A 17713-nucleotide genomic window follows, 5' to 3' on the forward strand; every position below is an offset into this window, starting at 1 on the left:
TGCAAGACCCCCCAGACTCAGTGAAACACACGTCTGGTACATTTCTTCATTATTAAGGAGGGAGCATGATGGTATCCACCGAAAGCCCCAGCTCGCTTGTCATTCCTCTTACGCAATGGAGAGACCAGATAAAGCGTATACATCATGGACATCCAGTCCATATGAGAGGTGGAAGAATGAAACAACATCCAGTCCAGCACCGTCTGGGGGCAATTAGTCGGCTGAGAACGAATGGCTCACACTCCTTAAAGAGTTTCCAGGGGCGCCTGGGTGGCTTAGTCAGTTAAGCATCTGACTGTTGATTTCAGCTCAGGTCACGATCTCAGGGTCATGAGATCAAGCCCCACATCAGGCTCCTCGCTAAGTGGGAAATCTGTTTGTCTCCCTCTCCCTCTGCCCCTCTCTCCACTCACACGCTCTCTCTCCCCACCCCCAAAATAAATAAGCAAAGCTTTAAAAAAATACCTGCACATAAGGGCACCCGGGTGGCCAGTCGGTTGAGCATTGGACTCTTGGTTCAGCTCAGGTCATGATCTCAGGATCCCGAGATCAAGCCCCACCTTGGGCTCTGTGCTCAGTGAGCAGTCTGCTTGAGATTTTCTCCCTCCCTCTCCTGCATCTCCCCACCTCCCCCCAAGTATATGCACATACGCTCTCTCTCTCTCTCAAATAAGTAAATCTTTTTTAAAAGTTAAACATAAAAACCTACTCCTTAACAAACCCTTATTTATAAAATGCTCCCCCCCCAAATTACTGAAGACTTAAACCAAAAGCATTTTAATGAGAAATTCTGTGAACCCTCCTTGAAAATTAAGGATCAATTTTCTATACAGGTATGGCTCCAGGGAGTCTTAATTTCCTTCCTCTTCAAAAATAGAGGAAAGCAACAAACAGTATGAAACTTTAAGAACGTATTTTGTTTAAGAAATTGAATCACAGACTTCCACCCTGTAATTGTATTCTGTCGTGGTTTTTTTGGTTTTTTTTTGCAAGATGCTAAAGAAGGGACCTTTATTTTAGCTCTCGGGAGGAGGCGTAACAAAGCCATCTGCATGATGGATTTGGCGACGGGGAAGAGACCATTTTGGCTAAAAAGGGTTGCTGTACTGACGCCACATCCAGAAACAAGTTCTCATTGCCTCACAGTTTTTATATATTCTGGATCGAGGCAAGCTCTAGGTTCCCATTGCAAACTGCTCATGTGTCACGTTTCCCTCACATAGCGTGGTTTTCCTTGACTTTGTTAGTTCCTCTTTAGGGTCCCTTGGTGACCTCCTCCTGCGTTCTGAGCAAACAGATCTGTCCTTGTGGTACAGCAGGTTGAAAAAAGGAGCACATCACAAGCCCGTGATGCCAGCTTAGGAGTCTGCATAAAGAAACACCTAAAATGATGGAGTAAAAGAGGCATTGCACCAGCTTTTCTGAGAAATTGGTGGCACAGGTGGAGATTTAAGAGGAAATGCAAGAAACCCGAAGGAGGCCGGAGCTTTTACTGTGGGCTTTGAAACAGAGGTGGAAAATCTTGGTCCCGGGAGGCCAGAGACAGGGAAGGAGCTTAATACCAGCACCCCAAGAAGTGGGACTGGTGGGGCACCTGGATGACTCAGTGGGTTAAGCCACTGCCTTCGGCTCAGGTCATGATCTCAGGATCCTGGGATCGAGTCCCGCATCGGGCTCTCTGCTCAGCAGGGAGCCTGCTTCCCTCTCTTCTCTCTCTCTCTGCCTGCCTCTCTGCCTACTTGTGATCTCTCTTTGTCAAATAAATAAATAAAAATCTTAAAAAAAAAAAAAAAAGTGGGACTGGCTATCTAAGTAGCCACAGTAAGTATCAACCGGAACATGATGGTGGGGGTGTCCAAGGAGTTTATTGAAGAAAGCAGAGCGAGTAATTTGGGGTCTTGGAGATCTGAGTGGCAGAAAGGAAGAGAAGGGGGCACCTGGGTGGCTCGGTGGGTTAAGCCTCTGCGTTCAGCTCAGGTCATGGTCTCTGGGTCCTGGGATGGAGCCCAGCATCGGGCTTCTTGCTCAGTGGGGAGCCTGCTTCTCCCTCTCCTTGCCTGCCTCTCTGCCTACTTGTGATCGCTCTCTGTCAAATAAATAAATAAAATTTTAAAAAGAAAAAGGAAGAGAAGGGGGTCTATGCTGGAAATACTGTAGGAGAAAGAGTACGTTGTGGCGGTGGAGGACACACGTAGGGGAGGAGCCAAGAATGAAGTGAAGATTATACCAAATTTCTTTTTACTCGAGAGATTGAGAAGTACAGGAATCTGGGCAGAGGATCCTGAAGGAGAAGTATAAGTAAGTATCTCTGACTTCACCGTGCCTGGGTACAGCTGGCACAGAGACATTTATATACTGTCTGATTGATTTCTGAGCTCCGAAACAATGTAAACAAAGATTCGTGTGCTGTTCGTCTTCGTTTGTGTCCCCCATTCCCCCGGATTACATCTGAGTTTGGGGGGAATTTACCCAGCACCTGGGGAAGGGGACTGCACAGCTTGTATATAAGTCTGCCTGTGAATCCAACGGGACGGTCCAGCGGCGGCCAGTGGTGTAATCTGTGTAAAGCCAGGTTTCATTCAAGAACTGTAGATGTTGATGTAGACGTTGGTTCTGCCTCGTCTTGCTTTCTCTCCATGCTCTTCACATACTTCCGCAGAGACGTTTGCATTTTGGCTTTCCGCTCTTCATGACCCTTAAAAGTTCAAACACGAGGCTTCTGAGGCAGCACACATCCCACTGCCTGTGGGGAACAGCGAGACCACGGAAGCAAATGCCAGCGTGACTCCTGGCGTCATCTGTTGGTGGCAGGTGGAATAGACGTGCTTTGTCTACCTCATGCACGTTCCCCTCCCCACCCCCCCTTGGTAGTTTGTAAGCAGAGGATCTTATACAAGTTCAAAGTCCTATACCACTGACTCAGCCAGCCGGCAACACTTGTCTTTTTCTTCCTCTGGTGTGAAGGTGTGGCGAGGCACGCTGGCCCGCATGCGGTACAAGAGAACCAAGGCAGCTCTGACAATTATCCGGTACTACCGGCGTTACAAAGTGAAGTCGTACATTCACGAGGTTGCCAGACGCTTCCATGGCGTCAAGACCATGAAGGACCACGGCAAGCACGTGAAGTGGCCAACCCCACCTAAAGTTCTCCGCCGTTTCGAGGAGGCCTTACAGGCCATTTTTAATAGGTAAGAAAGGGCCTGTTGGTATGTGCTACTTCCATTAAGGGAACACCCCACACGTCTAAAGCCCCAGATCTGAGGCCATGCTATGGGCTCAGCCGTTTACGTTTGCAGGACCCCTCCTGCCTGAGGTCTTTAGCTCTGTAGATTCCACTCTCGGGGCATCTGTGTACTGCTCAGAACAACGGGACTGTGCTTTTTGTTCTCCCTCTAGCTGTGGAGAGCCGTGCGCCACCAAGCCTGGATCATGCCACAGTTAAGATAAGCTATTAGCACGCTGTCTCCTTCTCTTGTTAGCAAATAATAACTACTTATTACAGTCGCCACCCATAACTCCAGCTGGAAAGGGCGTTAATGCTTTGGGGGCAGCACTTCTCGATCCTGGTTATGAAACCTGCCAAGCGTACCGAGGCCACATCCTGCCTCCAGAAAGTTCTGTGTAACAGAACCAGGGAGTGGGGCCCAAACAGAGGTCCTTTCTAAAGTTTGCCAGATGATTTTTGTTTGTTTAAGATGTATTTATTTGAACGAGAGAGCGAGAGCACCCAAGCAGGAGGGGCAGAGGGAGAGAGGGAGAATCAAGCACACTTGACACTGAGCACAGAACCCTGCATCGGGCTCCATCTCATGACCCCAAGATCACAACCTAAAGCTGAAACCAAGAGTTGGATGCTTAACTGTGCCACCCAGGTGCCCCCCAGATGACTTTAAAGTATGAGAGGGAAAATGATTTATTTTAGAGCAACCTTTTTTTTAAACACAAATAGATAGAAACCTTTGTAAAATCTGATATCTGTCCAGCTGATCTCATTTTTCATAAAGTGCCCTGAATCTGAATCTGTAGTGATCCATAGCCCCTTCCCCGTCCTTACTGCTGCTTGTTGGTTGCTGGTGCGCACCAGATACATTTAGCTGTGCCTTAGGTACATAAAGTGAGCTAAGGGTTCTCAAATATGGCCATTTGGCCGTGTGGTCTTCCACAAAGAGCACTATGAAATAATCGGCATACCGAATGTAAAAGAACTAATTTATAATTCTGTGCTAAATAAGATTTTGTCTTCCTTTAGAGTTAGCTCTGTGTAATTGGTGGCAGATATCAAAAGATAAATAAAAATGCATAGAAATAAAATTCTTTAATCTATACCCCATTTGGCTTTTTGTAAAAAAAAAAAAGAAAGAAAGAAAGAAAGAAAGAAAAGAAATGATATCTAATAAAAAGAAAAGCTCAAGAAGGAATCATTGAAAGCAAAATTACCTCAGTTCTCAGCTCTAATACTATAAATGTTCATTGTATGCTGTCAGGCATTTAATGCACAGGTAAGTGTTTTCATGAATGGTATCATCTGTAACCTGAATTTCAACTTAATTTAAAAAGTGATTAAGCTATGCCTGAATATATATGCTCATTGTGGGGTTTTTTTTAAGTGAAATAATATAGAAATGTAGAAGATATAAAGTTGAAATCCTCCACACCTCCTCTTGTCTCCCCCATTTTATTTCCTTCCCCTAGGATAATCCCTCATTAACAATTAGTTTGTATCCTTCTGTGCCTGCCTCTGTGCATTTTCAAGCACACACCCACATGGAAGAGACAGCATGGTATAGTGGTTAGGAGCACAGATCCCTGGAGCCTGGGTTTACAGTCTAACTCTGCTGATGCCTGGTTGTGTAACCTTGGGCACATTAGATAATCTGTCTGAGCTTCGGTTACCATATCCATAAAGTGCTCTAACAGTAGTACCTGTTCGTAGGGTTGTTGGAAAGATTATGAGTAAATGTATATATAAAGTATTTCAGATTATGCTTGACGTGTAATAAACACTGTAGAAATCTTGGCTCATACTCAGAGTGTATGCGTGCACAGTCCCCAGTCACAGATCATCTGGGCTCTTTTTCCTCTCTTTTTCACACAAGCAGGGTTATAGGACGACTTAAAAATGTTCTGGAGACCTGTCTATGACAGTAAGGAAAGATCCGTGTAGTACTTTTAACAGCCACAAAGCATTATTGATTTTGTGTTGCACTGCGGCCTGTGTGGGCTTCTTTTTAGATTCTGATGGTTTTGTAGATGGCCTAGAATTGATGAATTTTTGCAAAATTCCATTTATTCATTCAGCACATATTCCCTCAAGGCCAGCTGTTTCGTGGGCACTGGCATGGGTTCCAGGGAGATGGTGACAGACAAGAAGGATGGGAAGACAGTCCAGCCTTCTCAGGGCTTCAGGTGTCTGAGCATTTTGAAAATAATGCATCTGCTCTGCCAGCTGACTTTGCACACACGTGTGTATACACGCACACATGCACACGTGCACATGCACCGTGAAGGAGCCCTGCCAGTTGTGTTAATCTCATCCAAAGGCAAACTTTTTCTGTGAAGGGCCGGGTAAGAAACATCACAGGCTTTATGGGCTGCGTATGGTCTTTGTCACATACTTTGTTTTGCTCTGCTTTTGTCAAACGTGTAAAAAGCTGTTCCTAGCTTGTGAACAGCAGAAAACCAGGCCATGGGCTGAATTTGGCACAGACTGTGGTTTACCAACCCCTGATAGAGTCACTGTTTCCTACTTGATGTATTCTCCCCTTTTGTGATCTGAGGACAACCGAGAGAAGTGTGCTAAAGAACTCCACCGTGACTGTGGGCTTGTGTTTTGGAGGGGGGTTTCTGATTTTTCTAAAATCTCAACATTAATCATGGTTAAGCTCACTCCTATTCCTCACAGTAATTCTTTTTCCTTCTGGGAAGGCTGGGAGCCTTCCTCATGCTCAGCTTTGTCCCCCTGTTCATGGGGTCGAGGCAGGTGATTTTTAGGCCGCCATAGAGATGGTGTTGGGGACTACAGGCGTTTCTAGAGGGTGGTTTCCTTGAGCAGGCTGAGGAATCTGGCTGGCTCTCTTTGTGGTTATATAGGCCAGTTCCCAGGTGCCCCGTGTGCCTCTGCACTCTGCAGCCAGTCAGGGGTGGACCTTGTCCTGGGCCACAGTGGGCAGTAAAGAAGGGACAGATGGACTAGACACCAAGGCTGAAAACAGACCAGCAGACAGCAAAGACTGCCTCTACCTCCCTTGGGACCCAAAGACGAACTGCAAGCCACTTAGTGTTGTGGGATGTACCTGTCACCAGTGACCTTGGCGATGACCCCCAGCTGCTCCCAGCCTGTCATTCTTCCAGCATCTTCTGGAATGACCTTAGGACAGTCTATCCCATTGCAGTGTCCATTGGCCACGGAAACCAGAGAGGAGAATTTCGCTGGCTGAGCCTTTCCTTTTTCCAAGGCTACTTTTATTGTATCCTGCTACCTCTGATGCTCCCCCACAGCAGGGGCCCCATCTTGCCATGGGCAGGCATTCTTTGTGCAAAGAGATGGCACCTCTCCCGCTGTGAGATCCTTCATTGCCCGGCCTGGCCTGGCCACCAGCCCCAGCTGCCTCCGGCCCAAGCACTCTCTGGGCTGTTTCTGGCAAAGGCATTCCTCTCCTTCCACCGAGTGGACAGCTCAGGTCTGAGCCACTCCTCCCACGGCTTGGTCCAGTCTACTTCGAATCTCCAAGAAAGTCTTCCCATCTTGCAGTTCATTGACCTCCTTCCCATTCTCCAGGGCTGCTACAGAGCTTTTCCTTCTTTGTATATTAGTTGTTGCAGTGGGAGTTTCGGAGAGAAAAGCAAACCTTTCGGCTCAAGTCACTGTCTTGAAGCCAGAATCCATCTCGGGAAAATCTTAGATGGAAGCAGTCTCACATTCTGCGCACGTCCCTGGGGGAGGGAGCACCTCTCCGTGTTAGGTGTCCCTTGGCCTCGTGCTCTGTGGAAGACAGCTAGGGGACCACCGGCCTTGATGATTCCGTCTGCTGTGAAGAAGCTCTGGGTTTGTTTCCAGCCACTGCTTCACGCTCCCGTGGCAGAAAGCAAGACGTGAGTTCAAGTAAGGCCGGGACAGAATAAAAGCTGTGTGCTTGCTTTCCTCGATCAGGGATAGATTATTTTCAGTGTGTGCTTTCAGTTCCTTGGACCCAACAGTCTTGGGGTCGTCTTTAAATTCCCCCTTATTCTCTTGCTCCCATATCGAATCCATCAATAAATCTACTGGTGTGTCCTTCAAAATGCATGCAGGACCAGCACGTGTCTCTGCCTCCACCACTCTCTACTAGATCCCACCCACCGACCTCTCTCACGTGCCTTGTGGAAACCTTCTTTCACACAACAGTGCCCATCCCCTGCTCCTCCCACCACCGCCCTCCTGTCCTTTCCTCGCCAGAGTTTTTTCTCCATAGCCCTGAGCACATCACACATTCCTATTGGTTCACTGTCCGTCCCTGCTTCAGGAAGGTAAGAACCTAGCAGAAAAGACCTCGATCCCTTTGTTGGATCCCTTGATCCAATGCCCAGAATAGCCTCTCAAGTTTAGTAAGTGCCTAGAAAGGGCTCAGTGAGTACCTCAGTGTTGAAGGAAGGAAGGACTCTCTGTGCCCTGACTATAAATGTCATGAGAAAACCCATGTGTCACGAAGTTCTAGTTGCTTTCAAAACACACAAATGACAAAGCGAGTTATACAAAGATCTTTGTCTAAAGAACTATGTGTATTTTATAAGTCAAGCAGAGAGAGTCAATTATCATATGGTTTCACTTATTTGTGGAGCATAACAAATAGCATGGAGGACATGGGGAGATGAAGAGGAGAAGGGAGTTGAGGGAGATTGGAAAGGGAGGTGAACCATGAGAGACTATGGACTCTGAAAAACAACCTGAGGGTTTTGAAGGGGCGGGGGGGTGGGAGGTCGGGGGAGCCAGGTGGTGAGTATTAAGGAGGGCACGGATTGCATGGAGCACTGGGTGTGGTGCAAAAACAATGAATTCTGTTACGCTGAAAAGAAATTTAAAAAAAAATAAATAAATAAAGAACTATGTGTATTTTAACAAGTTCTGTGTATATTTTGGAGACCTTTCTTTTCCTTGTTTTTAGGGTATCCTTGCAAGTACTTTGGTTTAAATTCTGCTTAATGGCAGCCCGGTTATTTGGGGGCACGAATGGGATTGGGTTTCTAAATCCTAAAACATTTCACTTATTCGCTTCCAGATGGAGAGCATCCGAGCTCATCAAGAGCCTGCCTGCTTCCGACCTGCCCCAGGTCAGGGCCAAGGTTGCAGCCATGGAAATGCTGAAAGGTCAGAGGGCTGACCTTGGGCTCCAGAGAGCCTGGGAGGGCAACTATCTTGCTTCGGTACGTCCGGGACAGCAAACCAGAATCTGATCCTCCCTTTACCGAGAAAGGGAAGAAATTTTCTCCAAAACTTTGTGGGAAGAACAAGACCCCTACAGAAACTAAACTGCTATGGGCGATACTGAACTGAAAGATTTTGTTGCTTCTAACTGTGTGGTGTTTGATGTTTTCCTTGCTTTAAAAAGGGCTGTCTGCCGCTCCGCGCCGTACATACGAGGCACACTCCAAAACCACTTTTTGAGCATTTGAACCTTCCCTTGCATAATTCAGCAGCTGTTTTTAATTACCACCTTTATATTAATTATTCCCAGAGCTGCATTTCATCCTCCCTCCCATTCTGTATTTTAAAAGTTTTATAGGCCCTTCCGTGGCATTAACACCCCTGTGGCAGCTGGTATGGGAGATAAAAGTACGCATGCTGAGAACAGTCTGAGCAGGGTGGGAAAGCCAGGCCACGGAGAGATTGCCTTTTCCTCCAAATGCTAAGCAGATTCTTTTCATCACTTTCCCCCTTTTCTTTCAGAAGCCAGACACACCTCAGACCTCAGGCACTTTTGTCCCCGTCGCAAACGAGCTGAAAAGGAAGGACAAATACATGAATGTCCTCTTTTCCTGTCACGTCCGAAAGGTGAGGTGGGCTGGGGCAGCCCCCCTTCCAGGGGAGACGGGGTTGGGTTCAGAGGCCCTTACATCGCTGTGATGGCAGTAAAACAGGACAGCAGCTACAGCCCCAGCTCTGCCAACACTGAGTGCCACCCGCCCGTGCTGGGGCTGGGGTGCAGTGGCCAAGGTGACTGTGGCTGCGGGGGGTAGAAAGTGGACATACTTGGTTTTTGGGGGGGCTCCTCCCTGTGTTCCAACACTGGTAACTTTATGGCTCACCTGTCTTTTCCCAGCACGTACTGGTCTGCCTTGTAGCTCACAGTCATTCAGTACTTCTTGTACATGTTTGATCGCTATTTTAAAGGTGGGGAAGGAGGGAGGAAGAACAGAGTCTAGAAAAGGGAGGACAGAGAATTTGGGTGGGGGGGGAGGGCGAGTTACACATGCTGTGAATCTAGTCGTTGTTTATCTGAGACAAGACATGTGTGTGGACTGTTACTTGCCTGCAGATGATGTCCGTGGGGCTAGTGAAGTGTGGAAGTCAGAGAGGGGAAGGCGGGAGACTTGGTCGGTTTTTCAAAACTTCAAAATGCTTTTCACAAAATAGAGAGGAAGTTGCGATGATTAATTTTTTAAAAAGCATTTTGTGAAAATTAGGCAGATAAATTTCCAAATATTAATGAAACGGGTGAATTTCTGGGGTGCCCAAGTGGCTCAGTTAGTTAAGCATCCAACTCTTGATTTCATTTCAGGTCATGCTAAGGGTCCTGGGATCGAGCCCCGCATTGGGCTCCACACTCAGTGGGGAATCTGCTTGGCATTCTCTCTCTCTCTCCCTCTCCCCCTCCTGCTCTCTCTTTCTCTCACTCTAAGATAAATACATAAATCTTTAAAAAAATTTCCTAGATTGATCTCAGAAGAAATATTGACATAAATATGCCAGTATCCAAAGTAGGAATGAAGAAAATGATAAAAGATTTACCTCATAACAAAAGCCCAAGTGTGGGTGACTTGGGGTATTTTGTTTCAAATATTGCAAAAGTACACAATTGCTGTATTAGATCAAAATAATGAAATATTTTTCCACTGTAATCGGCAAACTTTGACACATTGATAACCAGTGTTTGCACGAAATTTAGGGAAATGCTGTTGATAAGATACAGTCCTTTTGAGTGAACAGTTTGGCAAGAGCTACCAAAATTTTAAATGCCCAGACCACTTAATCTAGGAATTCCAGAACTCAGGATTTATCCTACGATATATTCACACATACATCCAAAGATGTCGTTTTGTACATTGTAATTGCCAAAAAACTGGAAAAAAATACCATTAATATATGATAAGATTAGTAGATAATTGTGTTTGTGCCCAGTAAAATACAACATAGCTATACAATGAGCAAAAGGAGGAAATATGTTAAAAAAAATAAAAACTAAAAGGACAGAATCTATGAAACAATGGTTCTTCGGTCACTGCACATCAAGATATGAGAAACAGACAAGTGAGCCCTACAGGCAGCTGATTGACTTCCTGGAGAAACCTTCTAGTCTCTGGTGGGATTGGGGGAGCCCAGGTGGAGCTTAATGGACTCCCTGACAGAAACAAGAGGGCTGAGCTGGGAGACACTAGGGCAGCTCGAGTTTGCAGAGGAGAGTGCCAGAGAAGAGCAAGCGGCACAGAGAGTATGGAGAGACCTCTTGGTAGCCTCAAGGGGTCCGCAACAGGTATTTGCCTGAGCTGAGCACAACTCAGCGTGTGCGTGTGAGGAAACTGCCCAAGGCTAGCGCAAGAACCACCCCAGAGGGTAGGTGGCAACCAGAACCAAGTACTCACAGGTAGTACCTGCTCCCACCAGCCATGGGAAACACTTGTGATTCATGGGATGCTTGGTAGAGTATGGACAGTACAGGTCATGGGGAGGAATTAGCCCTTGACTAAACACTGCCCTAATCCCACCCAGCAAATCTTGAAAACATGACTCGAAAGAATCAGACTCTTTCCAAGCAACCTAACAGTGTCCCAGAACAGTGTTCAAAGATACACCCAAGAATATGAACTCACCAGCACCCAAAAGAGAAGATTCAGAATGCATGACATTGGATCCAAAATTACCAGGCCTACAAAAGCAGCAGGAGACTCTAACCTATAATGAGAAGAAAAGTCAGTCATTCAAAAGGATCCAGGACTGATGTAGATTATAGAATTGAAAGACAAGGTCACTAAAATAATTGTTACGTGTATGTTATGGATAGAGATGGAAAACACAGCGTCTCAGATTTTTTTTAATATACTTGATGAGATTAAAAGCAGTTTAGATGCTGCAGAAGAAAAATTAGTAAACTTGAAGAAAGAACAATAAAACTACCTCGAATAAAACACACAGAGCAAAGAGGGGAAGATGCAACCACCCTAAAAAAAGAAGAGCAAAATATCGGGGCCCTGTGAGCCAATGTCCAGTAGCCTAATATATGGGCATGTGGAGCCCCGAGTGGAGGGAAGAGAAGGGGGGATTTCAAAATATTTGAAAAAATAATGGCTGAAATTTTTCCAAATTCAATGAAAACTGCAAACTCTTAGACCCAAGGAACTCAACAAACGTCAAACACGAGAGACAGGAAGAACACCATACGGAGGCACAACATGATCAAATCCCTTAAATGCAGCAGTAAAGAAAAAACACAGAGGAGAGAGGTGAGAATGCATCAGATTTCTTGTCAGAAACCGGGCAAGCAAGAAGACAGTGGGGCAACAGCTTTAAAACTTCTTTTACTGAAGGAAAAGAACAGCTGTCAACCTACAATTCTGCACCCAGCAAATATAGCTTTTAAAAACCAAAGCGAAATAAAGACGTCTTTGAGCATATCCAAAAATACGCACTACAGGAAATGCTAGAGAATGGCCTTCAGACGGAAGGAAAGTGGTTCCAGATGGTAGTGTGGGCATAACCAAGGAATGAGGAGCAAGGAGAATGGTGGCCTCATGTATAAGTACATAATATTTTTCTTATTATTTAAATCTCTCAAAACGATAATGGAGTGTACGCCAACACTCATAGCAGCGTTCACGGTAGTTAAAGATGGAAACAACCCAAATGTCCATGGACAGATGAATAGAGAAGACATATATCTGGGTTACCTGGGTTGTTCACTCAGTTAAAGCATGTGACTCTTGATTTCAGCTCAGGTTGTGAGCTTAGGGTCATGAGGTGGAGCCCCCATCAGGCTCTGTGCTAGGTTTGGAGCCTGGTTGGGATTCTTGGAAGGAAGGGAGGGAGGGAGGGAGGAAGGAAAAGGAAGGGAGAAAGGAAGGAAAAAGAAAAAAAGAAGGAGGGAGGGAAGGAAGGAAGGAAAGAGAGAGGGAGGAAGGGAAAGAAGGAAGAAAGGGAAGAAGGAAGGAAAGGAAGGAAGGACATGTGTATCCAGGCAATGGGACACTTATTAAGCATAAAGAGGAAGGAAGTACATGCCTACAGCATGGATGACCTTGAAGATATCATCTAGGTGAATAAGACACAAAAACAAATACTGTGTGATTCCACTTACATGAAGTACTACATTAGTCCGTTAATGGAGAAAGAGCATAGAATGTTGGTGACCAGGGGCAGGAGTATTCAGACATTCTAAGGAAGAGGAGATCACCTCTATATAATGTAGACTAACTAAATAGAGAGTAGCTTTAAAAAAAAAAAAATCAGAATGAAGTAGGAAAGCTTGCTGGCAGTTGGGTGGTTAACCAAGTGGAGTCTAATTCTGAACTCATAGATCCAGAAGCTCTTTTATAAGCAGACCTGGAGGTGATCAGATCATCAAGAGTGGCTCTTGTGGGCCAGAATCAGACATAAAACAGTGTATGAGCGGCAGTGTCAATGTGTGAATTCCACAAAGGAACATACCATGCTAGTGGACTCTCATATCTACTCTCTAGGGTACTTCCTTTCTAGTATCAAGCTATGTGAGAAGTCAGGTTAGTAATCAGAACAATCGAAGAGTGTCGAGTGGTTTTGAGAATTATGTCATCTGCTTTGGAAAAGCCTGGTGTCTCTGATTCTGTCTTTCCAGTGATGACAATGTGATGCCTGACCACATGTCTTTCCCTGGGTCCTGCTGGATAAAGGCCGAAAATTCTTAGTCATGCTCCTGTGCTTCCAAAGTCAATAAAAAATAATATTTCCTCACACTATAGCTTAGTTTTTTTTAATTTGAGTATAGTTGACACATAATGTTACATTAAAGTACAGTGTAGTGATTTAGCAACTCTATACATTACACTGTGCTCACTGATGACAGCTACCACCTGTCACCGTACCACACTATTACAACATGGTTGACTCTATTTCCTATGTCGTCCCTTTTATTCCCACGACGACTTCTCTCCATAACTGGAAGCCTGTTTCTCCCACACCCCTCCGTCCCTTCCCTCTGGCAACCATGAGTTTGGGTTTTTTTTTCTGCATTGACAGGTCCGATTCTGCTTTTTGTGTATTTATTTGCTGTTTTTTAAATCCCACATATGAGTGAGATCATCGGCAGTTGTCTTTCTCAGTCTGACTTATCGCACGTCACGTAATACCCTCTGCGTTCATCTATGTTGTTGCAAATGGCAATATCTCATTGTTTTTATGGCTGTGTGTTGTTCTGTGTGTGTGTGTGTGTGTGTGTGTGTGTGTGTGTGTGTGTATAACACATCTTCCTTATCTGTTTATTGATGGACACTTAAATTGCTTCCATACTTTGATTGTTGTAAATAATACTACAATAAACATAAGGGTGCAAATATCTTTTTAAATTTCCTTTGCGTAAATACCCACCCAGTAGTAGAATTATTGGACCATATGGTATTTCTATTTTTAATTTTTTGAGGCACATACTGTTTTCCGCAGTGGCTGCACCACATTACATTCCCTCCAACAGTGCGTGAGGGTTCCTTCTTCTCCACATCCTCACCAGTACTTGTTTTTTCTTGTCTTTGTTTTTTTTTTTTTTTAAGATTTTATTTATTCATTTGATGGAGATCACAGGTAGGCAGAGAGACAGGCAGAGAAGGAAGGGTGGGGAGCAGGCTTTCCGCTGAGCAGAGAGCCCGATGTGGGGCTCGATCCCAGGACCCTGGGATCATGACCTGAGCCAAAGGTAGAGGCTTTAACCCACTGAGCCACCTAGGCACCCCTCTTGTCTTTGATTCTAACCATTCTGACAGGTGTGAGGGGATAGCTCATTGTGGTTCTGATTTGCACGTCCCTGATGATGAGTGATGTTGCGTATCTTTTCACGGGCCTGCTGGCCATCAGCACATCTTTGGAAAATGTCTATACGGGTCTTCTGTCCATTTTCCAATCAGATTGTTTGGGGGTTTTGGTGTTGAGTTTAGATAATGTCTTTCCTAGAAATTATTTAATCCCAAGCATGTGCCAAGGTAAACTTGACATGATTTCAGTAAGGCCTCTTTCTTTATGCTTTGATTCTTTTGAGAACAACCACTTTCCATTAACTACTGTTATAAAATGTCCTTTAAGGTTGGAGACTTCTGCAAATAGCTACACTTGCCCAGAATGTGTTTTCTGTTGGTCTGACTCTTCAGGGGACCTTTAGCTCTGACCCCCTGTGGTGTTGACTAAGAATATAAATAGATAGCCAGAAGGATCTGGGCAAGAGCCAGGTGATAGGGAGTTTTCTTTGGTTGAGGATTTTAGTATGGATCACGGAAGAAATAAGATGGGATCTCTTCTAACAGTCTGTGATCCAGTTTTTTTTATTACCTTATGAATTTATGAGAAAGAAAAGGTGTTTCTATGCCATCATTATTTTAATTAAATTTAAATTTACAAATTGATGTGTGTTTATTAAAATTTTCTCTTTGCCACTTCAATTCTGCTGTAACGCAGCTTAAAGCTCCTTCTTTGGGACAGGATGTCGTTCCCACTCAATCGGTTTTAAGTATAATTTGGGTTGCTAAGCACAAGCTAGGGGTGTGTGACCTGTTCTCGTTAGAAATTATGTTTTTATATAAAAAGGAATGTAATATTTCTAAACAGCCCTTCAGTAAAATGGCTGCTTTGAGGTTTTTGCCTTTGGTTTCCAAGCTAACTCAGGGACAGATCACAAAAAGGAAAGTACTGTCCACTTTTATCATCGTGGTGGGCCTATTGTTTTTGACTCTTGTGCGACCTTGCGAAATTAGGCAACGCACTTTTCTTTTTTTGTACTCTCGGGCAACACACCACTGTTTCTTAGGTGATTTGGCCAAAGATGAGGAACGCTACTGTTGCTTATGACCCACGTTCCACTCTAGATTTCCTCTCGTCCCCCTGCTCTAACATGCATACAAATGATTAGTGTCCTCCCCCATGCGTTTCAGAAACCAGTGTGCTGTTGGATTTATTCATGTGTTTATAAAAAGTTTGCCTTGTATCGTCTGTGGGAAATGCTGGGTAAAGCAGTCCAATATGTTCTTTAAGTGCAGAATGCTCAGAGCCTCTAATACATTCATGGGTTACGAGTATCTTAGGGGAGGCTGTGGTTTGCAAGTTTCCTCCAACCAACCTGACTTGGAACCCTTTCTCTCACAAAGCATCTCATGAGGCTGGGGTTGTGCAGAACAACTTAGAAAAATGCTAACATAGGAGCTCTACAGTCACCTTGTTTCGAGCCCTCTGACAGGGGCCAAATCCCTCTTATGGCCAAAATCATTGCTATGTGATGTGGATAATCCCTGCCAAGAGCAGTCATTAGTTCCCCACATACACTCTACTTTACTCTTAATTACAGATACCATTTTTGTCGAGTTGAAGACTGAAAAATATGCTTTGGTTACAAAAGCAGTGTTTGCCAAATTGTCGGATCTCTAAAACTATGAGGCAGAGGGGAGAAGCCTGTTGCAAACCTACATTTTAGTTTGTGCTCTTACCTACAGCAGCATACCAAGCTGTGTCCTGTCTTACCTACCCTAATTTAGTTAGCTGTACAACCAGCAAAGGCAACAGTGCGTACCAATTAGTCTCTAACTTCTTTGTTTGCATCTTGAAAATGTGATCTGGGGAGCGGGGGATGGGGAGATATTATCTCAGGTTGGCCTTCTGTTTTGCTTATGGGAGGGGTTTATAGTGTTCTTTGTTGTTTTGCTTTGCTTTTCCCTCTAATCACTGAGAGATATGACTTTATAGTTGTTCAGAAATGTTTTTGTGCTCAGTTCTTGTTTTTTTTTTTTAAGATTTTTATTTTTTATTTGACAGAGAGAGATCACAAGTAGGCAGAGAGGCAGGCAGGGGGCAGGAGCAGGCTCCCCGCTGAGCAGGGAGCCTGACAGAGAGCTTGATCCCAGGACCCTGGGATCACAACCTGAGCTGAAAGCAGACTCTTAACCCACTGAACCACCCAGGCGCCCCGCAATACATGTGTTTTCATAGTGTCTGCTGTATTAGGGAGCTTTTTATTGAAGAGATCGCTTCCGGATAGTCTTCCAGCCTCAGAAAGAAGAAAGCAGAGTCCCCACTTCCTCTTTCTTCAGTGCAGAAATGGAGGTTTTCCAAGACCACACCGGGCAATGGGGACTTAAGCTATTGAACAGAAGTGCTATCATTTGCCACTTGGGACATTTTTTTCCACACATTATGCAGCCTCCCCAGTGTGCTGCCGTGTTTTCCAGTCATCAACATTGATTGGCTCATGTGGGGAGAAGCTCCTCTTGAAATTATCCTGTCGGATTAGAATTGCTTTCAAAACCAACCGATCCACAAGGGTAGAGTAAACGCTACGGGCTGCCCACTTCTGTACTGGGGTCTGTGACATATAAGGAAAAAGCCATCAGATGATAACGACCCTCAGGGAACTTCCAACCTGGCTAGAAGACAGGATTCCTGTCTGTGAAATAAGAAGGCAGTAAATATGGCTCTGTCCTGGATATTTGAGATGTTACGGTGTTTTGTTCATGTACTTGTATTGAGGTATAATTTATATACAAGTAGGTGCCTGGATCTGAAGTATAGAGTTCACTGATTTTGATGAGTGTGTACACCCATGTAAATCACAACCCTGGCCAGATAGAGAACATTTCCATTACCCTGAAAAGCTCCCTCATGCCCCTTCCCATCCAAGCCCTCCCAGTACCAAGGACAACCACTCTTCTGACTGCCTTTACCATAAAGTAGTTTTGCTGTTTTTTGATCTTCATTTAAAAAAAAAAATCATACAGCTGAATATGAGATTTTTCTTTGTTTTCAAGTAAATTCCTAAGTTTTATTTGTCACTATTTTGGTAACCTATTTGTAGCTATTTTACAAGGGAAGCAGCTTTTTCATATACTGCCAATCTTCAGGTAACCTGTATAATCTTTTATAGTGGCTGAGTTACTTAGATCCACGTTCATGAGGTTATAGTAGCTTATCACAAAATTCGTAAGTAGAATCAGTATCCTGTGCCAAACAGAGCTTCAACTACAAGTTTAATCAAATGTATTCCTAACACGCATCCACGGCCCCAAGATTACAAGTGTCCTTGTAGAACTTTACAGTTATTAAATGAAAACTTTTGCCCTTTTAGTAAAGAAGTATAGATACTAACTAAACTTTACAGTGAGAAGGTAGAGACTAAGGATAGATTTAACTGTATTGTCTTGGAATTTATAAACATCAGCAAACCTGCCCTGTCTTTCTTTCAAAAAAAAAAAAAAAGGCATTTGGGAGAGGATCGAGCATTTCATTTTAGCAAAAGTGTTT

The 17713-nt window shown here is 44.5% G+C and overlaps 1 protein-coding gene and 1 long non-coding RNA gene across 2 annotated transcripts in view; one reads left to right on the forward strand and one right to left on the reverse strand.

Moving 5' to 3' along the window:
• MYO1D (myosin ID) overlaps positions 1–17713 on the forward strand; it is a 352967-nt gene that overhangs the window by 202275 nt on the left and 132979 nt on the right. Inside the window, exons 17-19 of the mRNA XM_047708294.1 lie at positions 2965–3188; positions 8256–8400; positions 8924–9028. Of these exons, the coding sequence (XP_047564250.1) occupies positions 2965–3188; positions 8256–8400; positions 8924–9028 (474 nt within the window). The remainder of the gene's footprint in view (positions 1–2964; positions 3189–8255; positions 8401–8923; positions 9029–17713) is intronic.
• Positions 1–17713, reverse strand: part of LOC125087710 (uncharacterized) — a 67693-nt gene that overhangs the window by 4164 nt on the left and 45816 nt on the right. The gene's annotated exons all lie outside the window — the stretch shown is intronic.

Source organism: Lutra lutra, chromosome 16 (genome assembly GCF_902655055.1).
Source record: "Lutra lutra chromosome 16, mLutLut1.2, whole genome shotgun sequence".
In the NCBI taxonomy this organism is placed as follows: Eukaryota; Metazoa; Chordata; class Mammalia; order Carnivora; family Mustelidae; genus Lutra; species Lutra lutra.